General features: G+C 33.8%; 1 protein-coding gene across 1 annotated transcript; it reads left to right on the top strand.

The window, feature by feature from the left end:
• On the top strand, positions 1-24,370 carry LOC150109254 (uncharacterized). Its single transcript, XM_090406729.1, has 6 exons — positions 1-111; positions 2,772-2,821; positions 4,585-4,689; positions 8,918-8,956; positions 16,960-17,004; positions 24,173-24,370. Exons 1-6 carry the CDS (start codon positions 3-5, stop codon positions 24,296-24,298), a joined length of 474 nt encoding a protein of 157 aa, XP_090262855.1. The 5' UTR covers positions 1-2; the 3' UTR covers positions 24,299-24,370.
• The last annotated feature ends 395 nt before the right edge of the window (positions 24,371-24,765 follow it).

The raw sequence follows: 24,765 nt of genomic DNA, 5'->3' as shown, positions 1-24,765 counted from the left end.
CCATGAGGTCTATGATAGTATTGCTAGCTATTTGCGTAGCTCATGCTAATTCTCAGGACAACTACCCATGTTTCTTAAATTGGGTAACTCAGAATGCAGACCCGATCAGTAGTAAGTTAATTTATTAGATACATAATTTTCTCTTAAGATTTACCAGCTTTTGTATTTAAATTTCAGTCAACTTATAACATCATAGATCTATTCTAGAGATCTATGATGTTATAAGATAATGTCATGATAATATGCTATCATGCTGTTAATAGATAATAAACTTGCAAGATAAAGTTTATTATCTTGCAAGTTATGTAGTTTGTCAATGTTCTTCAAAAATTCTGGAGAAAAAATAAAAAAGAATAAGGCAAAGCAGAACATTTGCTTATATTTCAAACTGAAATGTATCTTTCTTGATAACTGCAGAAGAGCCTCCATAGCTCACACAGTACAGAAGATTTCATTTTGTTGGAATTCCATCTAGGATGTGAATAATCTTCAAAGGAATTTTTCAACTGCAGATAGTTACATAACTGATGGCGAGTTTAGACGAATACAGCACTTTAGACAATGCTGGCAGGAATTTCGTTTTCTTTCCTATGGGAAGAAAGGATTAAATGCCCTGTGCGAAGCCGTAAACAGGTTTCTTAGAAGCCAAATTATTTGGTTGTGGCAGGTATTGAGCCTAGTATTTACTTAAGTCCAAAATTATTCCGTTAGATCGTTCTTATAAAGCTTTCAATTTTCGCTAATTATTTAAATGTTGCAGTATTGATGTACCTTTTGTATTTTAATCCAGAAAGAAAATTATTAATATGTGGGTCAAAAACGTATAAATTGAAATGAGAAAATGGATTCAAATCCATTTTCGCATATTTGTCTTAACAGATAAAAGTGCACCTCATCTCCCCACAGAATTTCCCAAGGCCAAGCATAGTCGACTTCCAATCGTACCAGAATCGTCAGACCAAATGTCAGTCGCTTATCATAATCATCGTGTAACAGCTGCTGCATGCAAGGGGTCTTGTATGGATAAAATGTAATCAATTTGCATGAGACTTTCCGTATCGTGGAATAAAACATATCCAACTGTCGCGCTGCTCCTAGGTGCTGACAGATTACACAACTTTTTTTGTGATCTGTCAACAATTCGCGGTGACAACTTCTTCGATTACCGTCCTCTGCCAAGTCGAACTTCCGAAGATTCTGTTTCTTCAAACTTCCGAATCATCGATCTAACTGCGTTAGCTGATCAAGAATCTGTATCAAGTTCTGGAGTGTTCTAAACTCACGAATAGTGGCTAATGCATTGCACTCGTTAAATAAAATAACTTTACAAATAATGCGAGATAAGGTAAAGCGACGCTCGTGTTCAACACGACTATCAATAGGAATGGCTTTTGAAAGTTTTCCCTTTACTTTAGAGCTCATATGATCCCAGCAAAACAAGTGTACAACTTAAATGAAAAGCCCAACGGCTAGTTTTCTGGCAATTTAATAGATATTAAAGGAATAAAAATCCTATGTTGTTAAATCGAGAACTACGATCTGTGAGTTTCAATGCCGAAAAACTATCGGCGAAGGCAATTCGAAGCAAAGGTGGAGCAAGATCCCTCACTATTCTTGATATTCTCTCATAATGTAAAAGCACACAGCTCCAGGAGATGTAATACTGTCATTACATTATGAGGAGAGGTCACTACCCAGACCGGTTTCAACCTTTTTTTAGGTCTCATCAGTGAGTAGGTAGACCTGGAAGATATCAAAGCTTAGTGAAAAGAACTTACATACCTTCACTATACGAATGCCATAAAGGTGTGCTTATATTTTGTAATTAAAATGAAAAGCCCAGCGGCTAGTTTTCTGGCAATTTAATAGATATTAAAGGGATAAAATCCTATGTTTTAATGAGTTATAATGGTATGAACTGCTTCCTGGTATAGTCCCGGCCAAGGGGCCGGGACTATACCAGCAGAAGCAGTTCATACTATTATAGCTCATTAAAACCTCATAGCTGAGATGGTACATTCGGACGCAAGATGTTACCGCACATCCGCCATAACTGAAACTTGGTCATGCAATAGAAAATGAGTCTAGCGTGCACGTTCTTCTCTCCATTTAGGCTTTCATCCAATGCTATACGCACCAACGAAATATTTTGTTGTGTTTGCTGTGTACTGAGCAGAAACTACAAAATCTTCTGGATTGAACTGTAAAAATTCTTTACTATTTTTCGAAGGATGATCGTTCCCTTGGAGCTAGCTTGTAATATTATGGTTCTTTCTTTTTGTTTCTCCGTTGAAGCGACATCCTCTTATATCCATTAGGTGAATATGTTAATTTCACTGGCTTTGTGTGCTGCAGTCTTTTATCAAATTCACGAATTCATTCACGTGAATGAAATTCATCCAAATTAAGAAATATTGAATTTATTTCAATACATTAGTATAATTCATTTTTAAAAAGGGGGTGTTTCAATACACCGTTTTTGTTAATGGGAAACAAAATCCTTTTAATTACCTGTAACACTTTATTGATTTGGTGTTCTACCGTGTGTCTTGAAATGGTAACTTCAAACGGACAAATCGTTACAGAATTTTTCATTAATGAAAAGGATATATTGTAACACCATTTATTGTGAAATGAATCATATTGATATGAACTCCTGAATGAAATAGAATATTAAAATACGCACTCTGTTTTCTTTATTTTTCATCGGTAAGTCTGAATAATATCTAAATCCATATTTAAGAGGTACTAAAATAATTATTTTATTTCAGAGTGCCCTAAAGAACCCTTGGTAAATCAGGCCAGCTTGGCACCAAAACCAGTAAGTCATTTTATATATTTAACATTCTTTGCAATAATGCAATTTAAAATGAACTTTTAAATCCTGTACGTTGGAACCTTAAAAGCATAAAGTGTTTATTATGGGATATTTATATATCATATAAATATCCCATAATCTTCCATAATATTTTTTATTCCTATAATATGTTAATGGTATACTTAAATCATAAAAATCATTCGAGAAGTACGCGCTCGAACATTTAATATTGATAATTGACGAGATCGAAGCTGATTGATGTGCCTCTTCATCCATTGAGAATGAGTGTTAGTTAAATATGTGTAATTCGGATTTTTACCAGATAGCGTCTGAAATCCAAGAGATTTGGAATCACATTTGTTGGATTGCTCTGTTGAAATATGTTTTCTTTGTTCTGACAATATCTTAGAATATAATCACTCTGCAAAAGAGAAATATGGCACTTTTGCGTACTTCAAACAAACTTCATTCTAAACCACAGCTATACAATCCCACCCAAAAAAACAAGATGGGTTTTTATTATCCATAAATATTTAAAAAAGATAAAATTATCCCAACCCTAAAGCCATGTTTTTTCTGTTATGGAAAATCAAAACCAGTTTCGAAATTTAGTCCTTAATAAAAGTACATTTTCGCGCACGCAATACCATGAAAACTCCCTATAAAGATAAATGAATAATAACAATCATTTCCGTATAGTTCAAATTTTTATACAAATCTTTTTTATTATTGTTTGTTATCTTAAATATCATACTGCTTAGTTTCCTATAATGTATGGATAATTTTATCATTTTTAAATAATCAATAAACGCGATTGTCTTGAAGATTTTTAATAACTACGGTAAATCTAAATGTAACAACTTCTTTTAATTAATAATAATTTCAAATATATGCGGACTTGATTTTCTAATATACAAAAAAGCATAAAAAATGAGATATAAAGATGGTTGATAAATTAGTTTCAAAATATAAAATCAAGTTTTTCGTAAGTATAGATCATAAAACAGACACTTTGAAATCGAATATTTGAATGTTTAGACTTTATTCTTAACGTATTATGATCTCATATGATATATTGGAAGTCTAAAATGGACATTGTTCAACTACGGTGAACCTACATTCATAATATTTCTCTTATGTACCCTTAAATAATTAAACCTAAGAGCGTACATGGTGTAGTTAAGTAATTAATATAGTTGCCTAATATGGGGCATCATACAAACCAATTCACTATTCTAATAAGGAGGTTAATATCCGTAATCTGATTTATCCGTGAATAACATGAATTCATCTCTCAAGTCATTATCTTGTAAATGGTTTTTAATATTTTTTCGGAATTAATTAAGGCAGACGAAGCTAATGCTGTGAAGGATGTATATTATGAAGGCTAATTTTGTGTCCCACCATTTGTTATTATTATAATTACGTGACACGTCTATGGATTCCATAGCTTACCAACTTCCTGTTTGAATGTTTAGACGTTAATCTTATATATATATATATATATATATATATATATATATATATACACACACACACACACACACACACACACATTTAGTAACGTTTATATAAATATAATTAAGTTGTAAAAAGCATTGTTCATTTAAGTACTTTTCACTGAATTATCAAAGAATTATCTTGTAACTTTGAGGTAATAAATAAAAGAAATAATTTATGTTATTTTTTTTCCCTTTATTTTTTATAAAAGTTGAAGAATTCGAAATGTAAAGTATGTGTTTTTTTTTTTTATATATTTTTAATAGATTCAGGACCTGGCTATCAATTGCGCCAAAGCATCTGGAATCGATGGAAAGGATAACTTAGAAATATGGACCAACGCTTGCCAGAAAACAGAACTTTGGAAAGACGTGAGTTTGTACATATTTGCTCGGATATCAGTTTATCTGTCACCTTACAGACGGCACGAATTTCATTTTTATATATTTTAATTTTTCATTTTTATATATAAATATTTAAACATTTTATTTATATTTTAATCTCACACACACACACACACACACACACACACACACACACACACACACACACACACACACACACACACACACACACACACACACACACACACACACACACACACACACAGTGTAGAGCAAAGTTTTTGCGTGGCTATGGTAGGGTTTGCATAATTTGTCGAGTACTATATATATAGGCCATTCAAACATTTTTCAAACCTTAATTTTTGGAAATAAGCAATTAAAATCTTCTTTGTGAACTGTTTATTTACCCTTTCATTAGATCACTTAGTTCTGGACATAACTCAAGTTGTATACTCACGAGAATGAACTGAATTAATTAATTGAGGAAAAAAAATTGAAGAAATAAAGCGTATTAATGAATCAATGAATGAAGAAAAGTTTAACCCCATAATGCTTCGATTTCGTCTCACTTACACTGAAAGTATAGTAAAGAAAACAATGCAAAATTCAGTCTTGAAATTCAGTCTACTGACTTTCACTTTAATTATTTAATTTTACTTTACTTTTACATCCACTGGATGTTATGTGATTTCTAGGTTGTAATTTGGGATACTTCTTTCCATATTTTGGAAGTTTAACACATTCATGTCTCTTTAGGTTGGGTTTTGAACAGCTGCAGAAGATTCTAAATAAATAAATAATAATAAAAAAAACTTTCTCATTTGAACTTGCATCTATAAAATGTGGCTGTTCTTTTTTTTTTCTTTTTTATATTGTGTGTGATGTCCAAGTTTGCACTTGAAATTGGCTGCTCTTAACCATTACTCTGATAACAAATCCCACCTTTCTCAATTATTACTTGCTGCAATTGACTTACTATGTAGAAACTGCAAAGTCAATAAACATTCGCTTGGAGAAAAATATTAAAAAGTAATTATCACTGATCATCACTACGAGGAGTAAAAGTTCAAGTGATTCTGTATGTGGCGTTCAAGAGATGGTTTTGAACTTGAACGCCACATACAGAATCAAACGGGTCATTAAAAGAAATACTCCACCGCAGCATTCAAATATAAAAGGCTTTCTAATGAATATAAGACTACTCTTAAAATCTAATGTTATAAACTTTTCAAAGTAAGGAAATATCATTTTAGGCTTTTCCAGTAAAAACTAGGCTTACTCCTAGCGGGAACTCTAGTCAACTAAGTTTTATTTTACCTTCTGTTGCTTGTGTGTTTGTTTCTATTCATATTGTACTTGTTGTGCTTGTCTCTGATGCGGATGTGAAAGGTCAGAAGCATTAAACTGTTGTTTAGTTCATTTGTAGCGCTCTCTTTATTTAAACGTCCAACATGACGTCTCAAACAGCTTTAGGAGAAGTTCAATGAATTCATGAAGTCTATTCAATATATTTCCAGAAATATACGAGGGTGGTATGAAACGTTCTCGGCCTTGAGCATAGATGGCAACACTATCGGCAAGATTTTTTGTCTAAGTTGGTACATCTGTCATAAGCATCCACGTGAAATTGCAAGTTATTCTATTAAGTAGTTTGGTTTATACAGCTGTCTGAAGCAAAAGTGTTGTCTGTATCCCTTGAAATTGATAAAATTGAGTATCGTGCGGTTATAAAATTCTTTGTAAAAGAAGGTTTATCGCCAAAAGAAATTCACTCGAAGTTCATAAAAATTTATGGGCACTCTTCTCCTTCGTTTTTGACAATTAAGAAATGGGCTGCGGAGTTGAAACGTGGTCCTAACAGCCTTGAAGATGATCCACGTGAAGCACATTCCAAAAGTGTAACAACACCAAAAATCATTGATCAAGTGCACGATATGGAATTGGATGACCGGCGAGTCAAAGTGCGTGAAAATGTTGAGACCATAGGCATTTCAAAAGAACTTGCAGGATATAATTTGAATGAAATTTGCAAATGAAAAGCTTTGCGCGTGATGGGGACCGCGCTTGCTCACACAGGTCAAAAACGCATCTCATGAAAATATCGGAACAGTGCTTGGAGCGGTTTAACAAGAATAAAAAACTGATAGCGGCCTTGATTCAATATTTCTTTGGTCAAAGAAATGCATAAAGGTATTAGAACTTTCGTTTTTCTACAACGGTTTGCAGGGAACGTATACGCTAACTTCTAGAAAGACCAAACAGATGACTTTGTTTCCGTATACAGGTAACCCTGCATAACGCGAATGGTAGGTTCCGTAGAAATGCCGCATTATATAAATCGCTTTTTGCGAGACTCAGATCATAGAAAAAGTAGGGTAATGTTCCGAAATTGTTTTTTTTTAATTATATAAATAACAATGGCATATGCAACAAAAATTATTTTTATTTAATTCAGATAATTCATGTAAGTTAAGAAAACTTATAAACTCTGAAACAAATACATAGTATAAATTTATAAAAATTACAAATTGTAAGTAAACTTCATTGCACATAATGCAAAAATGTTTTAAGCAAAATAAAATAAAATACATATTTTAATCGTCATCACTGTCTTCAAAAATAACATTTTGTAGATGTTCTTTATTTACGAATGGCCGAAAGTCGTCATTACTTGAAATCTCTTGGACATCATTAGTATATTTCTCATTGCATCCTTCGGCTGGTTTAGTTATCAGGAAGTCAGTAATAAGACCTCGCTTACCACTATGCTGCAATTTTTAATTAAGTTGATAATACGGAGCTAAACAAATATCCAATTATCGTGAATTTTCCGGAGCGCTCCATTGAGAGATCATTATCCATAAAATAACTTTCTTGTCAAGTCCAATCCTTCTGCTAATTTCTTTAAACTGAATTCTGATTGAGATGAATCTAGATTCATCTCAATCAGAATCTTCGGCAGAACTTACCCCCGCCATTTGGTTTGACTTCATCTATTAATTGTACCAGTTTCTCCTGGTTTAAATCTGGTTCCCATCAATTTGTTCACTAATTTTGTTTTCGACAATATCGCAAAAGCCCTGTAAGTGGCGATTACTATAAAAATAATTTTTTTACATAAAAGAACATTACATATTATATATAACTCACCAAAAAATAAAGTGCTCAGCTTGAGATTAACACACTTAGGATTTTTAATGCGCTTTCCCGGCAGAAAATAAAGACAACTTTCAACAATGAACACTTGATACGGTAAGCAATTGACGTACATGCGTGCTAAAAGGTATTTCCCCTAATATAAATTCGCTACTAATAACGACATGCGCGATACGGGAAGACGCAAATTTAACGAAATATATGAAAAGATAAAGAGTTACTACAATTTGTAGACCGCGTTATATCGAAACCGCGTTGTATGAGTACCGCGTTATACGAGGGTTATACGTTTATAACGCGGTACTCATACATTACCTGTATACGTTTTTCTCTTTATCTATCTGACAGAGTTTGTTGTGATCTCTTATTAAAAAAAAAAAAAATTGTTTTATGAATAAAAAGTCCACTAATGTTTAACTTCATAAAATTTTAAAATCAACCGTCATTGACTTCATTCACAAATAATGTTATATGCAGTTGAAATATACGTTCATATACATATCACGTGTTATTATCTGAAGTAGTAGAGGTTCGATTATCGATATTTCTGAGTTTTTAGAGAGAAAACCGAGTTCGGGGAGATGATAATCCTACCTGACTAAACCTAGCATCGACCCACTTAGGATTCTGCTGAAACAAAGATACAAATATAAGGAAGAAGAAGGAAACCTGTCAGTTCATCCACCTATCGATGGATTGTCTTTGTCTCCCTCAGTCTTATTACTAGTAATTTGCACCTCACGTGAATTTTTAGCTCATAATTTAGTTTTCCACTTTTTAAAATTATTCGTTTGTTTTGCAACTCGTGTAAACATGATTGATCTATATGCATCTCTTTCAATTAATTTAGATTATATTCAATAAAAGAAATTATATAGTATAAAATGATAATTTTGGTAATTCATCATTGACAGTATTTCGAAATGATAGTATTGCGAGTAAAACAAATTACAATATTATAAAGTAATGACTGAGAACCTCTTTATTTCATTAATAGTATAGTGCTATGAAGTAACTGTATTTAGAACTGTCATCCTGTTATCTGAATACATTACAAAATTGATTTTTAACATATATCGTAATGTTTCATGTTTTCCAGGTCCTATCATGCATGTGTAAGGATGCTTCAACTACAATGGTAAGTAATGACTGTAATATTACATTACACTGTGTGTGTATATATAACTCGTATTTAAAAGCTGTTTGTTTATTAAATTTTGTGGTATTTTGGCAGGCTATATATGAAGGGCGTTGGATTAATAAAGGGAAGCTAAGGTCATTAAACATTTTAATCTGTAACTTTCAAGGTTCTGCCATGCAGTGAGAAAATTCAAATTGCTGATGAGAGATAGAGAGAGAGAACAAATCCTTGCCATTTTGTTTATGACAAATAATTAAGTATTAAATAATAATATATTTTTTAACAGTAATAACATTTTATTTATCATCATACAGATTATTTACATATATACAATAAAGTATACTATTACATTTTCTGTTCAGTACAAAATGTAGGGTACAATGATTTTTTTTTTTTATAAATATACATAATTTTTTTTTCAATATTAATATCATAGCTTACTATTATACAGCCTAATTATATATACAGATTTTTTTAATATTAGTATCTTCATTATTGTTATACACCTTACTGACTGTTTTGCTACATAATCTGCAGTCTTTGATTATGAGGATTACGTGTAGATGAGTGAGGCAAGTTAATCCCACCTACTTCGAAGCTTGGGTTAGCTTTTATGAAGAGAGCGTCATTAGCCTTCTCTATTTATGTTGTTGTTACTGTTTATCTATGGGATGTAGGCTTTGGATGCTGGTGATTTTTGATGTGTATATTAGTGTTAATGGTATATTAACTTTGTTGGTATATTTTACAGAGTTCGTGTTTTAATGTTCTGTAGTTATCTACGTGTTTTAAATTTCTTGGTAGGTTGTTGAGTAGCGTGGGTATCTGAAGTGATCTCATAAAAGAACCGTATGAGTTGTTGAAGGGTGTAGGGATGTACAGGGTTGTTTTAGGTCGTGTTATGAGATATGTGTCTCTTTTGATTCCATAGGTGATGTTGAAGTAATTCCTTATTACTGTTATGTAAGGTTTCAGGTTTTTAATGCTCAGGATTCTGTGTGTTGCCATGTGCTGGTCTGATATTGGTTGTTGCGTATAAGATGTCGAAATCACTGTAGACACGATTTTCCTGTGTAGTGCAGTAGCGCACCCAGGATTTAATCTTGGTGGGGGCCAAGCACTCAAGATTTAATATTGGGGGGGAGGGGGCGAGTTGAGTAGCGATTTGAGAATGCACACTACATTGCATACAACCTAACTGAGCACTGCAGTGATTGCCAATACATGATACCCGTGATCTCCTCTGGCCCAACTCGGGCAAACGAAGTAGCGCTCGGTCCGCAAGAGCACTACTTCGTTCGCCTTGCATTCACAGCGGCCGGGATTCCCGAGAGCTATAGTATATTCCCACCTTATGTGGACGCTAATTCATAAGTAGTATAGAAACAGAAGACACAACATAAATTAAAAAAAATGAATTTTAATTAGGAAAAGATTTTTGGAAAATTTTCTAGTGTTTTTTTCCTTTTTCTTTTGGGGGGGAGCCAGGGCCCCTTATCCCACCTCCCTGGGTGCGCCACTGGAGTAGTGTTTCTAATTTTGTTCGGTGGCTGTTTGATGTGTTTGCATAGACTGTTATACCATATCTGAGTAGTGATTCGCAGATACCATTATATGGGAGTATTTTTATGTTGTATGGAATAATGTCTTTTACTTGAAAGAGTTTCGGTGCAATGATAAGGAGTTTGGAATGTAGGTATTCTACATGTTTTGTCCATTTAAGGTGGAAATCTATGTAGAGACCAAAGTATTTTCATGTGTTACAGGTTTAATTTCGGGACATGGGCAAATTTTTTTGTTGTTAATGCAGTGGTATGTGTGACAGTGTATCGATAGTGGTGCAGGGCGTATGATTCTTGGGTTGTGTATTATCAACATCTGTGTTTTGGTGCCGTTGTTTGAAATTGCGATTTGGTAGAAGTATGTTGTGATTTCTTCATTTAGGTCTTGTTTTTTAGGTCTTATTTAGGAAAGAGCCATATTGAGGTCTCTGTGGATTGCTAGTAGTGAGGTATCATCTGCGCACTTAACTATTTGACTTCTTATGGCCATGTTATGAACATCGTTAATGTATATGTTGAATAGAGTGGAAGATAATATGGCGCCTTGAGGGACACTGTGTTTTATTTGTATACCCGGGCTGTGACATGTACCTATTTTTGTTTCTTGTGCTCTGTTTGAGAGGTAGTTCGTGAATCACGTATGCAGTGTTCCTCTTATACCTATTGAGTATAGTTGGTGAGTAGTATGTCATGTTCAAGTGTATCAAATGCTTTGTTAAGTCAAGCAGTATAAGGACTGCATACTGGTTTTTGTCTAGAGCTTTGTTTATTGCGTCAGCCATGTCTTCTAATAAAGTAATGGTGCTTTTTGTTTTCTGAAAGCCGTATTGGTTTTGTGAGATAATGCTGTAACTCTATAAATTTTTATGTAGTCTGGTGTGTGTTATTTTTTCTATAATTTTTGAAATGACTGGTGGGGTACCTATTGGTCTGTAGTTCTCATAATTGTTTCTTTCAACATTTTTGTAAATTGGTATAATTATTGCAGTTTTTAGTTGTTGTGAAATAATGCCAGTGTAAAATATTATGTTCACGAGTCTCAGAGGTATTGGATTTATTTGTAAGAAGTATGTTATAAGGTCTGTGAATCTTATTTTGTCTATTCATGGGATGATCTTTGGATTTAGTTGTAGGAGGGCTTCTTTCAGTTCTTGTTTTGTTATGGGTGGAAAATACATTGATTGTTCTCGACTTTGTATCGGTAGAGTTTTGTTGATCGTTGGTAGGTTGTCTTTTTTGAGTTGTGTATTGTTTGTGAAGGCATTATTGAATGAGTCTGCTATTTCTTCTTGGTTTGTGTCCTGACCGAAGCTTTTTGCAATAAAATCTTGTGCTGAAGTTTTCTTTTTTCGAGTTACTACTTCGTTGAGTGTAGTTCATGTTTGCTTAATGTTATCGTTATATTCCATGAGGGTTTGGAAGTAGTGGCGTCTTTTTGAAATACGAATTTTTATTGATAGTTGATTTCTTGTGTTTTTCTATAAGGTTTGTAAATGTGTATTACAGGGTAATTTTTTTAGTTTTCTCCATAGATTTTCTTTTGCATTAATACTATTTACTATGTCATCATTTATCCATGCATTGTTGTCTGGTTGTCGCCTCGTTTGTGTAAGCTTTGTTGCTTTTTTGTATATTTCTGCGAACTTTAGTTGAAAATTCTCCTATGATGTTACAGGATCCTTTATTTTAATTAGGCAATTCCAGTTTCTATTTTTTACATGGTTATCGACAACGCTCTTTAGTATGATCGAATTTTGTCGACTTTTGTGGTGGTGGGAGGGGGGCGTAGGTAACATAATAAAACGAAGTTGAGACAAAGTGGTGATCGGCAATTTTGACGTTAATTACTGATGATGTATGTGTATGTTTGGAGCCCTTATATTTATATGATCAATGCATGATTGTGTTAGTGTGTTATTGAGTATTTCTTCTCTTGTTGGGCAGTTAATGGTAGGGTTTATGTTGTACTGACTTAGTATATCAAGGTATGTGTTAGTGGTTGAAGAAGCGTGGTCAAGAGTATTTATATTAATGTCTCCTATTAGGATGAGTCTATGTGTTGTACGGGGTTCGATGCCGCTTAGCCATGCTCTTCTAATTCATGAAGAAAGCCGAGTGGATTATTATCTGGGGGTCTGTATATTATGTTTATTGTGTATTTGATACTACGTTTGTGGCTATTTGTGAGTTCCAAAATTAGAGTTTCCGCATTTTCGAAATGAGTTTGTTTTTCAGTCACGTTGTTTTTTTCTTTGATAAATGCCACCTCTTCTTTTGTTTGGTCTACATAAGTTGTAAGTTTGGTAATTATTAAAGTCGTATGCGTTGATTTCTGTTTCGTTTATCGCAACTTCGGTAAATATTAGCGCATCTATGTTTATCATAGTGTAGTTGAGGAGTGTTATCAATGTAAGCCAGTGTTTTTTTTTTTATAGTTCTTATGTTTGTGTGTACGATAGTGAAGTCGGTAATGGTAGAATGTTGTCTGACCATTTCTTTAAAAAGTCAAAGACCTTGAAGTTTATATTGTCTGACTGGATGTGTGTGCGCCTATATTTGATGTCTCCATAATATAGTTTTCAAATGATATTTAATCTTGTTCTTAAGGATGTGAACAGTTTGTGTTTTATATTGGTAGTCTGGAAAGTCCGATTCTCTTGCAATTATATAAACTCGAGTGTTTTCATTCTTTCTCATAAATATCTGTGAATCCTTAGTCCACAGGAACTTGTAATGTTTCTCTGTTTTTGTCTTCCTAGCTTGGTATAAAAGATTTTTAAAGTATGGAGTCCAGTGTTCAGTTATATAGATTGGTGTTGGGAGTTTCTTGTCAGTTATAATCGATGTTGTCGACCTTGTTTTCTTGCTTGTTGCAAGATTAGAGTCTCTCAGGCTTCTACTAGTAAAACTAGCGATGATTGGTGGCGGTCTCTCTTTGTTTTTTTGTGGACCTCGGTTAATAGAGGCCATGTCTGTGGTTGCGACTTGAATGCCAATTTTGCTGCTGATCAGTTGCTTCATGTTGTTTAAATCTTCTTCCTTTTCTTTTGTTATTCCCTCAATTTGAAGTTCTTTTTTTTTCTTTCTTTTTATAGCATGTGCTCCATTTGACACTTGAGTGTGTTTACCTCTTTCTGCAGTTCTTCATTTTCGCGCTTGAGTGTTTCTTATGTTTCTATCGCTACCGTTAATTTTGTCTTTATTTCTCTCACGGTTCCTGACATTTCTTCAGAGGTCATGTTATTGAACTTTATGTAATGTTCATACTCAAATTTTTTGTTGATTTGTTCCATGTGTTTAGAAAGTCTTTAACCTTGAGTTTGAATGAGTCAAAGTTATCTGTAATTTTAGTATCAGGAAGTGGTTTATCTTGATGCGCGTCATTGCTTTTCTTTAGTGTCTATTCTTTGTTCTTCATTTTCTCACGGCATTGTAGAGAGCGCCATTCGGTCCGTTTCGCGGCTCCTTTTGCTTTCCACGTGCTTTCTGAGATCCCTTAACATTGAAAGTGTTGTTTTCGGCCATATCCAGAACAATGCGGCCCGTCTCCTTCGTCGCTTAATGGCTTATTGCACTTGTTACAGCTCATTGTGCTTGACCTTCGCTGTCTCGGTGACCTTTAGACTTTCTTCCCGTTAGCGACTGTAGTGCGACTTTTAAAATGGCGACGTCCTTTGTTCTTTGTTGACTGGTGACAGATATTTGGATATTACTTAGCCGATTTTGATGATTTAAACGTCCCTGTCTTCAGCGTGACTAGAAAAATTAAGTAGCATCACTTTCAAATTAAAAACATGGGTTAAAACCACTTTAAACCAATAAAAACGGAAGCAGCGATAACAGCGTGCATGCATCCGTCTGTGTACATAGTGCCCTCTGATATAATAATAATAATAATAATAATAATAATAATAATAATAATAATAATAATAATAATATACAGGGTGTTCGGGATAAATTTGACATATTTATAATTAATTATATTTTTCCGTAAGTTACATGTATTAACACACACTTCTCTTCATTTAAAAGTTTGGACCCTTCTTCATTCATATGCAAGATGTCAGAAAGGATGGATAGCTGGAACCCACCTGAATCATGGAAGAGAATAACTTGTATCATGATGATTCGTGCCCGCCATCAAAATAAGGATATTACGACTGCTGCCCAATGCTCCCTGAATACAGTAAAAACAATCAGGCATGAACTAGAGACTTGCAATGGTGACTACGAGGATGTAGCAAGAAGAAAGATCCCTAGCAGACGATCTGATTGCGTTCGTACAGCAGAATTCCTCGCAAATCTGCAGGAACAGGTGTTGAAGAACCCTGGCATTGGAATTCGGGCTTTGTTCGTGGAGTTGCTAACTGTAGTCAAGCCCTGGATAACAAGGGTAGCCAATGGTAGGCCGTATGTATGGCAGCAGGATTCGGCCCCTTGCCACACCTCTGGGAAAAGTCAAAAATGGTTGTCTGAAAATTTCTACGACTTCACCAGTCCAAATGTTTGGCCTCCAAACTCCCCAGACCTTAACCCCATGGATTATTTTGTATGGGGCGCAGTTGAAAAAGACACCAATCGCACTTCCAGTAATACAAAAGCCCAGTTAATGGATAAAATTAAAACAGTTTTTGCGGCCCTTCCCAGGGAGACTGTAGCATCAGCTTGTTCGAGGTTCCGAAGCAGAATTGAAGCTGTGATCGATGCTAATGGTGGTTATTTTGAGTAAATCTTGTTGATAGTATTGTAATTAACTCTGCCTGTAATGTTTTTTGTCAATTCATTAAATTTAATAGATACAAAGAAGATTTTCTTTTTCCTTACGAAACTGTCAAATTTATCCCGAACACCCTGTACATCTCGTAAGAAGTAGATTTCAACCAATAGCTCTCTTTATGCTAACTGATTAGTGAAAAATTATTCATTTAGAGACATCAACGAAATAATAAATCAATAAAAATCACAGTCACAGAAAATCAATGACTGTGATTGCAGCTGTGGAGTTTTTCAATGAAGAATTTATTACATTAAATAAGGTATTAGTATAACACAGAAAACCCCATAATCGTTATAGCTTTTAAAAGGAAAACTTTCTATTCATAAAAGAAAATAAATAGTAATCATAATAACAGTAAGAAATATCAGTAAAATAATTATCATTAGAAAGGCACAAATATATCGAAAGAATGTTAATTAATTCTAAGTTTGTAAGGAGCTTAGTGTTGCCAAAACATGTGCTGCGCCAATGTGGTCCATGGTGGTGCTGACATGTAGATCCATATACGAAATATTAATATTAATTAATAACCGGAATGGCCATCTGAGTCAAAGGTGAGCTAACTGCTTATTAAAATCCTTATTAAATAGTAGCATAAGTATTAATTACTAAGGAAATTACTAAGAATAATTAATAACAATTAATAATTATCTGAATTTTATTCATATGTTCTTAGATAATGATAATTAATGAAGAAATGGGCGAAAACTCTTAAGTTTGCATTACAGCCTCATTTCATGTCAAGAAAGCAAATAATGTTTAATCTCTGAAAAATTTAAAAATGACGGAAAACTTATGAAGATGAATAACCTTTGACCTGAACTGCCTTGGCATAGCACTGGTAAAGGTTGTGTACAATTTAAGCATAAAGTGTATGAAAGATGTGAAAATGATAAATTTTGCTCTTGTCTTATAAGAAACGACAATAGCTTAGAAGAGAATGTATATTCGCTTTTTTTTTTGAGAGTGGCTGCCTCACGTAATTCAATTGGCGACTGTTTCAAACTATTTGATATGAGACCAGTATGATATGTATTCAGATTATCAGATATTGTGATTCAGAAAACTAGAACTCGTGAGGGACAAAAGCCTCACTATGGGTATGAACCTATCGGGTATGAAAAAAAAAAATGATCTGCTGAGGTGGAAGGAGTTTTCTTCCACAAAGCTCATGTTTTTTTTTATCTTACCAGAACCACGCACACGAGCTCAGATATATAATATATATGCGTCATAGCCTTCTTGCTTCGGCAATAGTCCCACTCAGCCCAACTTAACCCTCACAATAAAAGCAGGTCAAAAACATTGGTAGTCAGATCGACAATTTCTCAAGAACAAATGTTACATTCTCAGAAGTAACTTAAAGTACGATATATATTTCTTGCTATTAATTCTAAGAGCCATACCATTTTTATATCCCAATTCTTTATTAAATTTCTTACTTTCAGTATTAATTATTTTATAAATATTTAGAACTATTAGATAAGGTACTGTTAAATAACCACATTTAAACTTGTAAACAATGTCTGACGCTTAATTACTGGTAATTATTAATATGCTTAAACTTAAAATATCATTATTTACATTCAGATTATCTGGATAACCTAAAAAAATCAATTTATTCTGCATTAATAATATCAATCTGCTTATTAATATTTTAGGCAAGCTTGTCTCAGGACGATCAGAATAAGGTCATGGATGTTAAAGTAAGTATGCTTATTATTAATATCATTATTTATTATTATTTTTTTTATTATACGGAGATCTCCATGGAGTCTGAAGACTCATCGTCGGAGACCCAATCTATCGACACAATCTGCTATACCTCCCCTTGAACCCATTAACAGACAAAGCACTCACAAATGACTGTGCCAACCTATTCCACTCATTCACCACTCTCCAAGGAAAAATATCTAGTCCTCACACCCCTACTGACCACATCGTTATTCAACTTCCAGGGATGACCCCTTGTTCTGGTCCCTCTAGTCAAGTGCTGAAACATTTCCCCTGCATCTCTCCTATAAAATTCTTTAAGCAACTTAAATGATTCTATCATATCCCCTCTTTTTATCATATCAACCAACTTCTGCAATCCACACATCTTCAATCTATCCTCATATGGAACATTACACAGGCCACTTTTGTGTCATTCGATTCTGAATCCTCTCCACCGCTTCCTTGTGCTCAGTCTGGTCCCCTGGATTTCTTGGGAATGAGGAAGCGGTGGAGAGGATTCAGAATCGAATACAAAAGTGGCCTGTGTAATCCAGATGTTGACTTATCATGGCCTTATCAAGAAGAATTATAACTTCCTTATCTCTACTTGTTAATGTGTTCTTTAATAACTAAGTAATCTTATGGGATACCTTAGCAACCTTAGCAACATGTCCTCTATATTTTAACTCTCTGCGATACACGGTTTGTATCACATTGATGCAAGCCATGCATCACATTAAAGTGACACCCATTAAACTTTGTCCATATTGACAGCCTACTTAAATCGGCCTGCAAGCTCTCCACATCGCCTTCATTAACTATTACTCTACCTAATTTCGCATCATCACTAAACAACTGAATATTTCCTTTCAGATTATTTACTATATCATTTATGTAAAAATTAAACAGCAATGTTCCAAGCACTGAACCATGTGGCACACCACTAGTTACCTGTTTTCGCCTCAATTCTGCCCCACCATATAACACTTTTTCATATCTGTCCAGCAGCAACCCTCTCATCTACGTAATCAGTGTTATATCGATCCCGATTTGTTCTAATTTGCATAAATGTCTTTCATGTGGTATTCTGTCAAACGCCTTTGCAAAATCCAGCAAAACCATTTTGTAGCCATTTCCTTTATCCAACTCAGATGTTACTCTATTATAAAAAATTAGTAAATTACTAAGACATGACCGATCCTTCACAAAGCCATGTTGACCATCACACAGTATCATATTTTTATCTACCCATTCTTGAATTCTCTTTTTTTTACCAATTTTTCTAGTACTTTTCCCACCACACCTGCGATACTGATTGGTCTATAATTTACTACTCTAGTCTTAGAACCTTCCTTATGCAAAGGGATAATTTTGCCCTTTATCCACTCCCTTCGTACTCTACCAGAGCTGAGACTTAAACAGCTTAGTCAAAGGTATTGTTCGTTCCCTTGAACATTCTCGAAAAACCCTAACTGATATCCATCTAATCCCACAGCACAGCTGTATTTACATTAAGATTCTGCAATATTCTAAGAACCTTCGATTCATCCACCTCTGTTCCCACATCAGTGTCTGTCACATAGGTTAAAGTAATAACCTCACTAGGAAGATATATGCTTGCAAAGTGGTCACTCAGTAACTCAACTATTTTATCTGCTTCTGACGCCTCGTGACCATCGTCACTAATTAAGGTTAATCTTCTTGTTACTTGTCACATAACGAAAGAACTAATGGGAATTTCCTTTAGCTTGCTCGGCTAATATCTTCTCATAATCTGATTTTGTCTTAATTGCCATGCTGGTCACCTTCCTCTTTATACACCCTCCACAGCATTTTCTTCTTCTGCATCTCGTGATTAATGACATTCCTCATCCCTCTCACTATACAATTTAATACTGCTTCTTCTAGATGACCCTTAATTATATCACATTCTCCCGCATATCTCCTATTCTTTTTTTTTGGTTGAAATTCATCTGCTATAATCAGCAGTACTCCTCCCCCATTCTGACTTCTCTATCTTCCCTGAAAATACTAAACTCTTCACATTCTATCCTTGTAACTACAACATCTACTGTTCGCCAAGTCTCACTAATATCTATAACTTTTGTCGAGGTTTCGCTGCGCTAATCAATTTGAAATACTCCTCCCTCTTGTCCCTGATACTTCTGGCATTAGTATACAGAAACAGAAACCTTTCCTTATTCCCCGCTCACCCTTACTTTCTGAATTGACTACCCTATTCAATAATATTTGATCAAGAGACTAGATTCCTGAATTGGTCATTCTCACACTCACTCGCTTCATGGGTGCCTTCACTTGCACTCACTTGTTTACACCCACCTTAATTGCTTAAGTTTCCCTAAATTTGCACGTCAGCATGCTCGCCTGCAAGTAAAACTTTAGATATTTTTCCTCGTGGATATAGGCTTCCCCTATAACTTTGCATCTGTTTCTGTTCTTAGAAAGACAAATTATAGATAATAAGTAAAATAAATGTTCTTTAACAGTATAGGGCTCCTTTGTAATTAAGATTTGATAAGTAGTTGGAGATTTAACTAGTTTTCATCTGAAATTTATAAGGAGAGTAATTATTTTGAATAAGGATATCAAAACTTAATGATGGAGGTACTTTTACTTTCTTTGAGAAGAATAAATACGTGAACCAATGCAAGAGCAATACGAGTCACGATCATTTTATTCTCATGCACTTAAAAAAAAAAAAAAAACAGCTAACGCCTTTTTATTCCCGTATACGGGGAGTAGGCGAGGCCATTTAGCCCTATCTAACTTATGGAGACTGAGTGGGCAGTTCTCATGCACTTGCTTTTCAAAATTACAACAATTTAAAAAGTTTAAATTATATACGTAATGTTTCTGAGATGAAATTTGTTAATGATTTTGCACTCGTTAGTTGTAAGGGTTTTTTTTTCCGTTCTCGGCTGATTTAGATATTCGAATAAATTTTCGTGAGTACGGTTTATCTGCAAACGGTATAGAGATTTTACCATTTGCTGATCAGATCCCTTTCCTTACTTCCTTGGTCTAAAGGAGACCAAGGAAGTAAGGAAAGAGAACAACGTGAAGGAAAATAATCGTGTAGACAGTCAAAGCAAAGAATTTGCTGATTCAATTTAAATATCGAAAATTTTGCATTATTATTAATATTTTAAAATATAAGTACTGAACTTATAAAAATGAATATGAAGATATTCATTTTCATAAATAAGTGTTGAATCAGCGTTAGAAATGAAGGAAAGGTTTAGGAGTCATCAAATCTCTATTCGTACCTAAACGGTCTGATGGAACGGCCTGTGTAGCTCAGTGGATGTGGCGTTTATACACCACCACGCTTGGCCGCACAAAGGAAGACTTGGTTCCGAGTCTAGTCGGCGACTAGAGGAAATTTTTCTAAGCCTTTTTTCGACCGGTTCCCGAGTTAGTCGATCTCTGGCCAGGGCAAGCAGGTTTTTCCTCCCGGAAACTCGGGTTTTTCGTCCTGTAAACTCAAGAAAATCGACCGAAGAACCCACATTATTTTCAGACATTAAATATATTGTGTTAGGGTTAGGGACCACGAGATGGCGGCACATTTGAGCCGTCTCGCTTCACTGCGTACCGTTTAATTAGTGATAGCCTTGGGCCATCTATCTCTGATTGGGTACCAGTGGAGATTGAACTGCCCACTCAATCTCCAAAAGTTAGATAGGGCTAAATGGCCTCGCCTACTCCCGTATACGGGAATAAAAAGGCGTTAGCTGATTTTGTTTTGGATTTTACGGTCTGATGGAAACTGATGTAGTAAATTTAGATATTTTCTTCTTCTTCACCTAATTTCCATCCCTCGTGGATATAGGCCTCCCCTATCACTTTCCATTTGTTTCTGTCCTTAGCTATTGTAACCATCTTTAAGTAAAGCCTTTGTAGATTATCCCTCCCTATCTTGTCCATTGGCAAGCATCCCCTTTCTCTTTATTTCTCTTGGCATCTATTGCTTCATTTTGTCCATTTTTCGTCTCTTTAATCTGCTGATATGGCTAGTTCGTCTCCATTTAGATGCTCCACAATACTTCACCAAGAGCTACACTGTTAATCTCTATTCCAGTTTTTTTTTTTTTTTTTTGTTATGTGAAGCATTTTTCTCTCCACGGTTCTTTGTACCGCCTTCCTGTGTTTTGTGTCTTTATTCATGTTTCACTTACATAGATAACTGGAATAATGCACATATTAAATCATTTGCTTTTAAACATATAGGTAAATTCCCTAACAGATAATATTAATGCAGCCCAACCGCGTCAATACATTCTGTGTGTTCTTCTATTTATTTCTGTATCTTGTTTTTCTTTAAAGGAAATTAATTTTCCCAGCTAAATGAAGTCACCAACAGTTTAAACAGAATTACCTGATAATTTTGTTCAATGTCATCTAAGGGTGTCAACAATTTTGTTTGGGTTATGTCAAAATTTAACTACTTTTTCAATTATTTCTCTACTTAGGACATTCAGAATTTTTTTATCTACTTCTTTAATTTTGCTAACAGAACAAATTTATCTGTGAAAATGGTGTAAATGTCTTGCTTTGCGGCTAATTCCGTAGTTTCCCCATTCCCTAAATATTTCTTCTAATGTAGAAGAAAACAATTTGGGCTGAAAACATATCTGTTGTTCGTTCCTCAATCTTCTCAATGTCAAATTATTTTCCCAGATGTTCTAAGTTTATACAGGCTGTTGTGTTCTTATATATACTTTGCTGTATTAGCTCCTTGTTTTAAGCTGTTTATTATTCCCTGATTGATAAGAATAATCAAACTAGTTCTCAAAATGTATAAGCACAAAGTGTACAGTGATATTCATTTACTCTGCAGAGCATCCTGCTGGCTCTGAATCCTGCTGCTCTTGTTCGTATGTATCGTCCAAAAAACATGTGATTCTATATAAAATATTGGATATAAAAATGTTATTTAGTTGTAATGGCAAATTGAACGGCCTATAGTTATTGATATCATTTCTGTTGCCAGTTTTATATAATAAGATATTCATGGATTTATTCTCTATTAAAACCACTGCGTATTTCCATTATTTTTTCTTTGTTATACTGTACTGTTATACTGTACTATTCTTTGTTTCCTTCTTATTACTGGAAGCTCTTTTTCATGTTATGTAATCATTTTTTGATAATATTTCAATGACTTAAAAAAGTTATTGAAATATTTATATGCATTTGTTTTATATTATGCATTGAATTTTTGTTTTGTATTTTCTGATACATTTTTTATTTTATTTTCCAACTTTTGCATTTCTATGAATTCTGTATTATTTACTCCTACTCTCCGTTTACTTGATTCTCCTCTTTTTTTTATTAGATAAAGTGTTAGCAAAGTAAGTTTAAAAAAAAAATTATTCTCTATTGTTCTAGAAAATAAGTTATTTTAGTTTTCTGAATATGATTTTCTTCAATTCTGAACGCCTTCAATTAATGATTCAGCTATTTCTTCTATTCTATTAGATAAATCTGATCAATTCATACTTCTATCTTTTAACTTTCTTTCGATTTCTTCGCAAATTGTTCTTTATGGTTTGCTATATATTCACCTTGTATTTTGGGTTTTTACTTTACCATTTCCAATCTTTCTCTCATGAAGTTTATTTTTATTATTGCTCTCACTAGACTAATATCACCATAATTAAACTAGTTCAAAACATCTTTTAATATTTCAACGATATTGTAATAAACTTCATTAATAACTTCTCCCATTCGGTGAACACCGAGTTTAATTTCAGATATTTGGTGTTTTAAAGAAAGTATTACAAAATACAGTCTCCCCCCCTCTCTCTCTCTGCAAATTCAATGTACTTCATCCACTTTAATTTCTCTGTTCCATTGTTCCGGTTTCTGGCCGACCCTTGCACTTTTCCAGACCACTTTCTCTCTATTGGTTCTTGCCTACTTTGCAATTAAAGTCTCCCCTTATTATTTTCCAATGACATATATTATTTCTGAGGGAGAGAGAGAGAGAGAGAGAGAGAGAGAGAAGCAGATACAGATTCTTTACTAAATTGAGAAGCAGATTCAGGACCACTAATTGTAATAAAAGAATTATGGATAGTCCTTAAACCAGCAAAGAATAATAAAAGTTCTGGAGAAGATAGTACATATTCATCTAAATAACTCGCGGTAGGTGTATATATTTGTATTACATTCAAATCAAATAGTTACTCATGTTCAATCTAAGAGATATAAGTATCTACTAGATAGGTTTAAATTCAAGGTTGATTTTTTTATCTTTCATGGACCAACTTCCAACTTCACCATGACCATAGCTTTCCACGCTTGCTGGTTTCAGTCATTTTTTTCTTCCACCTTCAGAAAGTCCAAGGATATCCCATTTTATTTTTCCCAGTGACTTACAACTATTATTCTTTTTCTTCTCTTTTCCAAGATTTGCCATTTTAGCTACAAATGTCTAATGTATTTATCATGTGTTCTTCTCACAAATATTATCAAAAAAATGACTTCTCATTTCGGTTTGAGTCAATTCCATCATCAATCGGAGAAGTAGATATCACATTCCCTTGGCTGCTACAGCCTTCAGTTATACTCAACTGTATTTCATTAAGAGAATATTTGCTCAATCGTCCCATGCTGAACATGTGTCTTGCGGTTAATATTATTAAATTTACAGAATTAGATATACGGAAAGCAAATACCTGAGAGAGAGAGATGGCAAGCTCCCCTTGCATGAGATGAAGATATACAAAATAGAAATTATTCATCCTAGTCCACGAACACTTTAACAGTATTGCTGGAAAGGAGCAATAAGAAGAGATATAAAGAAAAGAAAAATAAAAGAGATATAATATAAAAATATTTTACTCCATATACCTGAAAATATTTTATTTTCAGGTACATCGAGTTAATTACCTCCATACTCATTAAAGTGACCCTTAATTGAATTAGATATTACTAGAAATTACTGAATAACATTATGAAGATTATAAAACTCCTTTCCGACTAAAGATATCTCTGAAGAAGCTTCAATAAAACACTATTTCTGTTCATTATTTGGCTGTAGATAACACGTTTCACATAGCGAATATACATTAATTTTAATACATATCTAAGATATGTATTAAAAGCTAATTGTCAGTTTTTCATTTCCAGAATAAGATATTTGAAGAACTAGATAAAAATGGCGTGAATGCTAAAAAAGCAATGGAGGATTGTAACAGTAATCCAGCTGCTGCTGCTGCTTCTGCAGGAGTTCCAGCTCCACCCTCTGGAAAATAGAAAATCTACCTGAAGTTGGAAAATGCAATCAAATTTTTGATTTGTAAGAAACGAAATTATCATATTATAATTTCTAATATAATAATAATAATAATAATACAAATAAAAATAAATATAATAATAAAAAGCACAAGATAATGAAGGTGCTTTCTATTATTATTAAAACATTTTAATTAATGCTATTTTTAACTCTAATATTAATAGTGTTAACACTTTTTTCAGCTAATAAAAGTACTTGTGTGATTTCTGCAATGTGTTTCTATAATTCACTATTCCGGTTTATCAAGATATATGACTGGGATGGTTTCCAACACGTAAACTAACTTACCACTTTCAGCTAAACAATAAAGATCGTTTAATGAGAGCATCCTAATGAGAATGGCATGTTTAATTATCTGTGATGCTACTAATAGAAAACACTTTTAAAATGCGTTACTCTTCGTACTGTTTAATTCACAGACTTTAAC

The sequence above is a fragment of the Typopeltis vanoorti genome, chromosome 2, assembly GCF_054136105.1.
Source record: "Typopeltis vanoorti isolate ZY-2024b chromosome 2, IOZ_Tvanoo_1.0, whole genome shotgun sequence".
Classification (NCBI taxonomy): Eukaryota; Metazoa; Arthropoda; class Arachnida; order Uropygi; family Thelyphonidae; genus Typopeltis; species Typopeltis vanoorti.
This window is presented reverse-complemented; position numbering and strand designations above follow the sequence as displayed.

Excerpts from the sequence above, each read along its gene's own strand:
- LOC150109254 (XM_090406729.1), top strand. The coding sequence starts at position 3 with ATGAGGTCTATGATAGTATTGCTAGCTATTTGCGTAGCTCATGCTAAT. Across the intron at positions 112-2,771 it reads GAATGCAGACCCGATCAGTA|AGTGCCCTAAAGAACCCTTG; the intron begins GTAAGTTAATTT and ends ATTTTATTTCAG. Across the intron at positions 2,822-4,584 it reads CCAGCTTGGCACCAAAACCA|ATTCAGGACCTGGCTATCAA; the intron begins GTAAGTCATTTT and ends TATTTTTAATAG.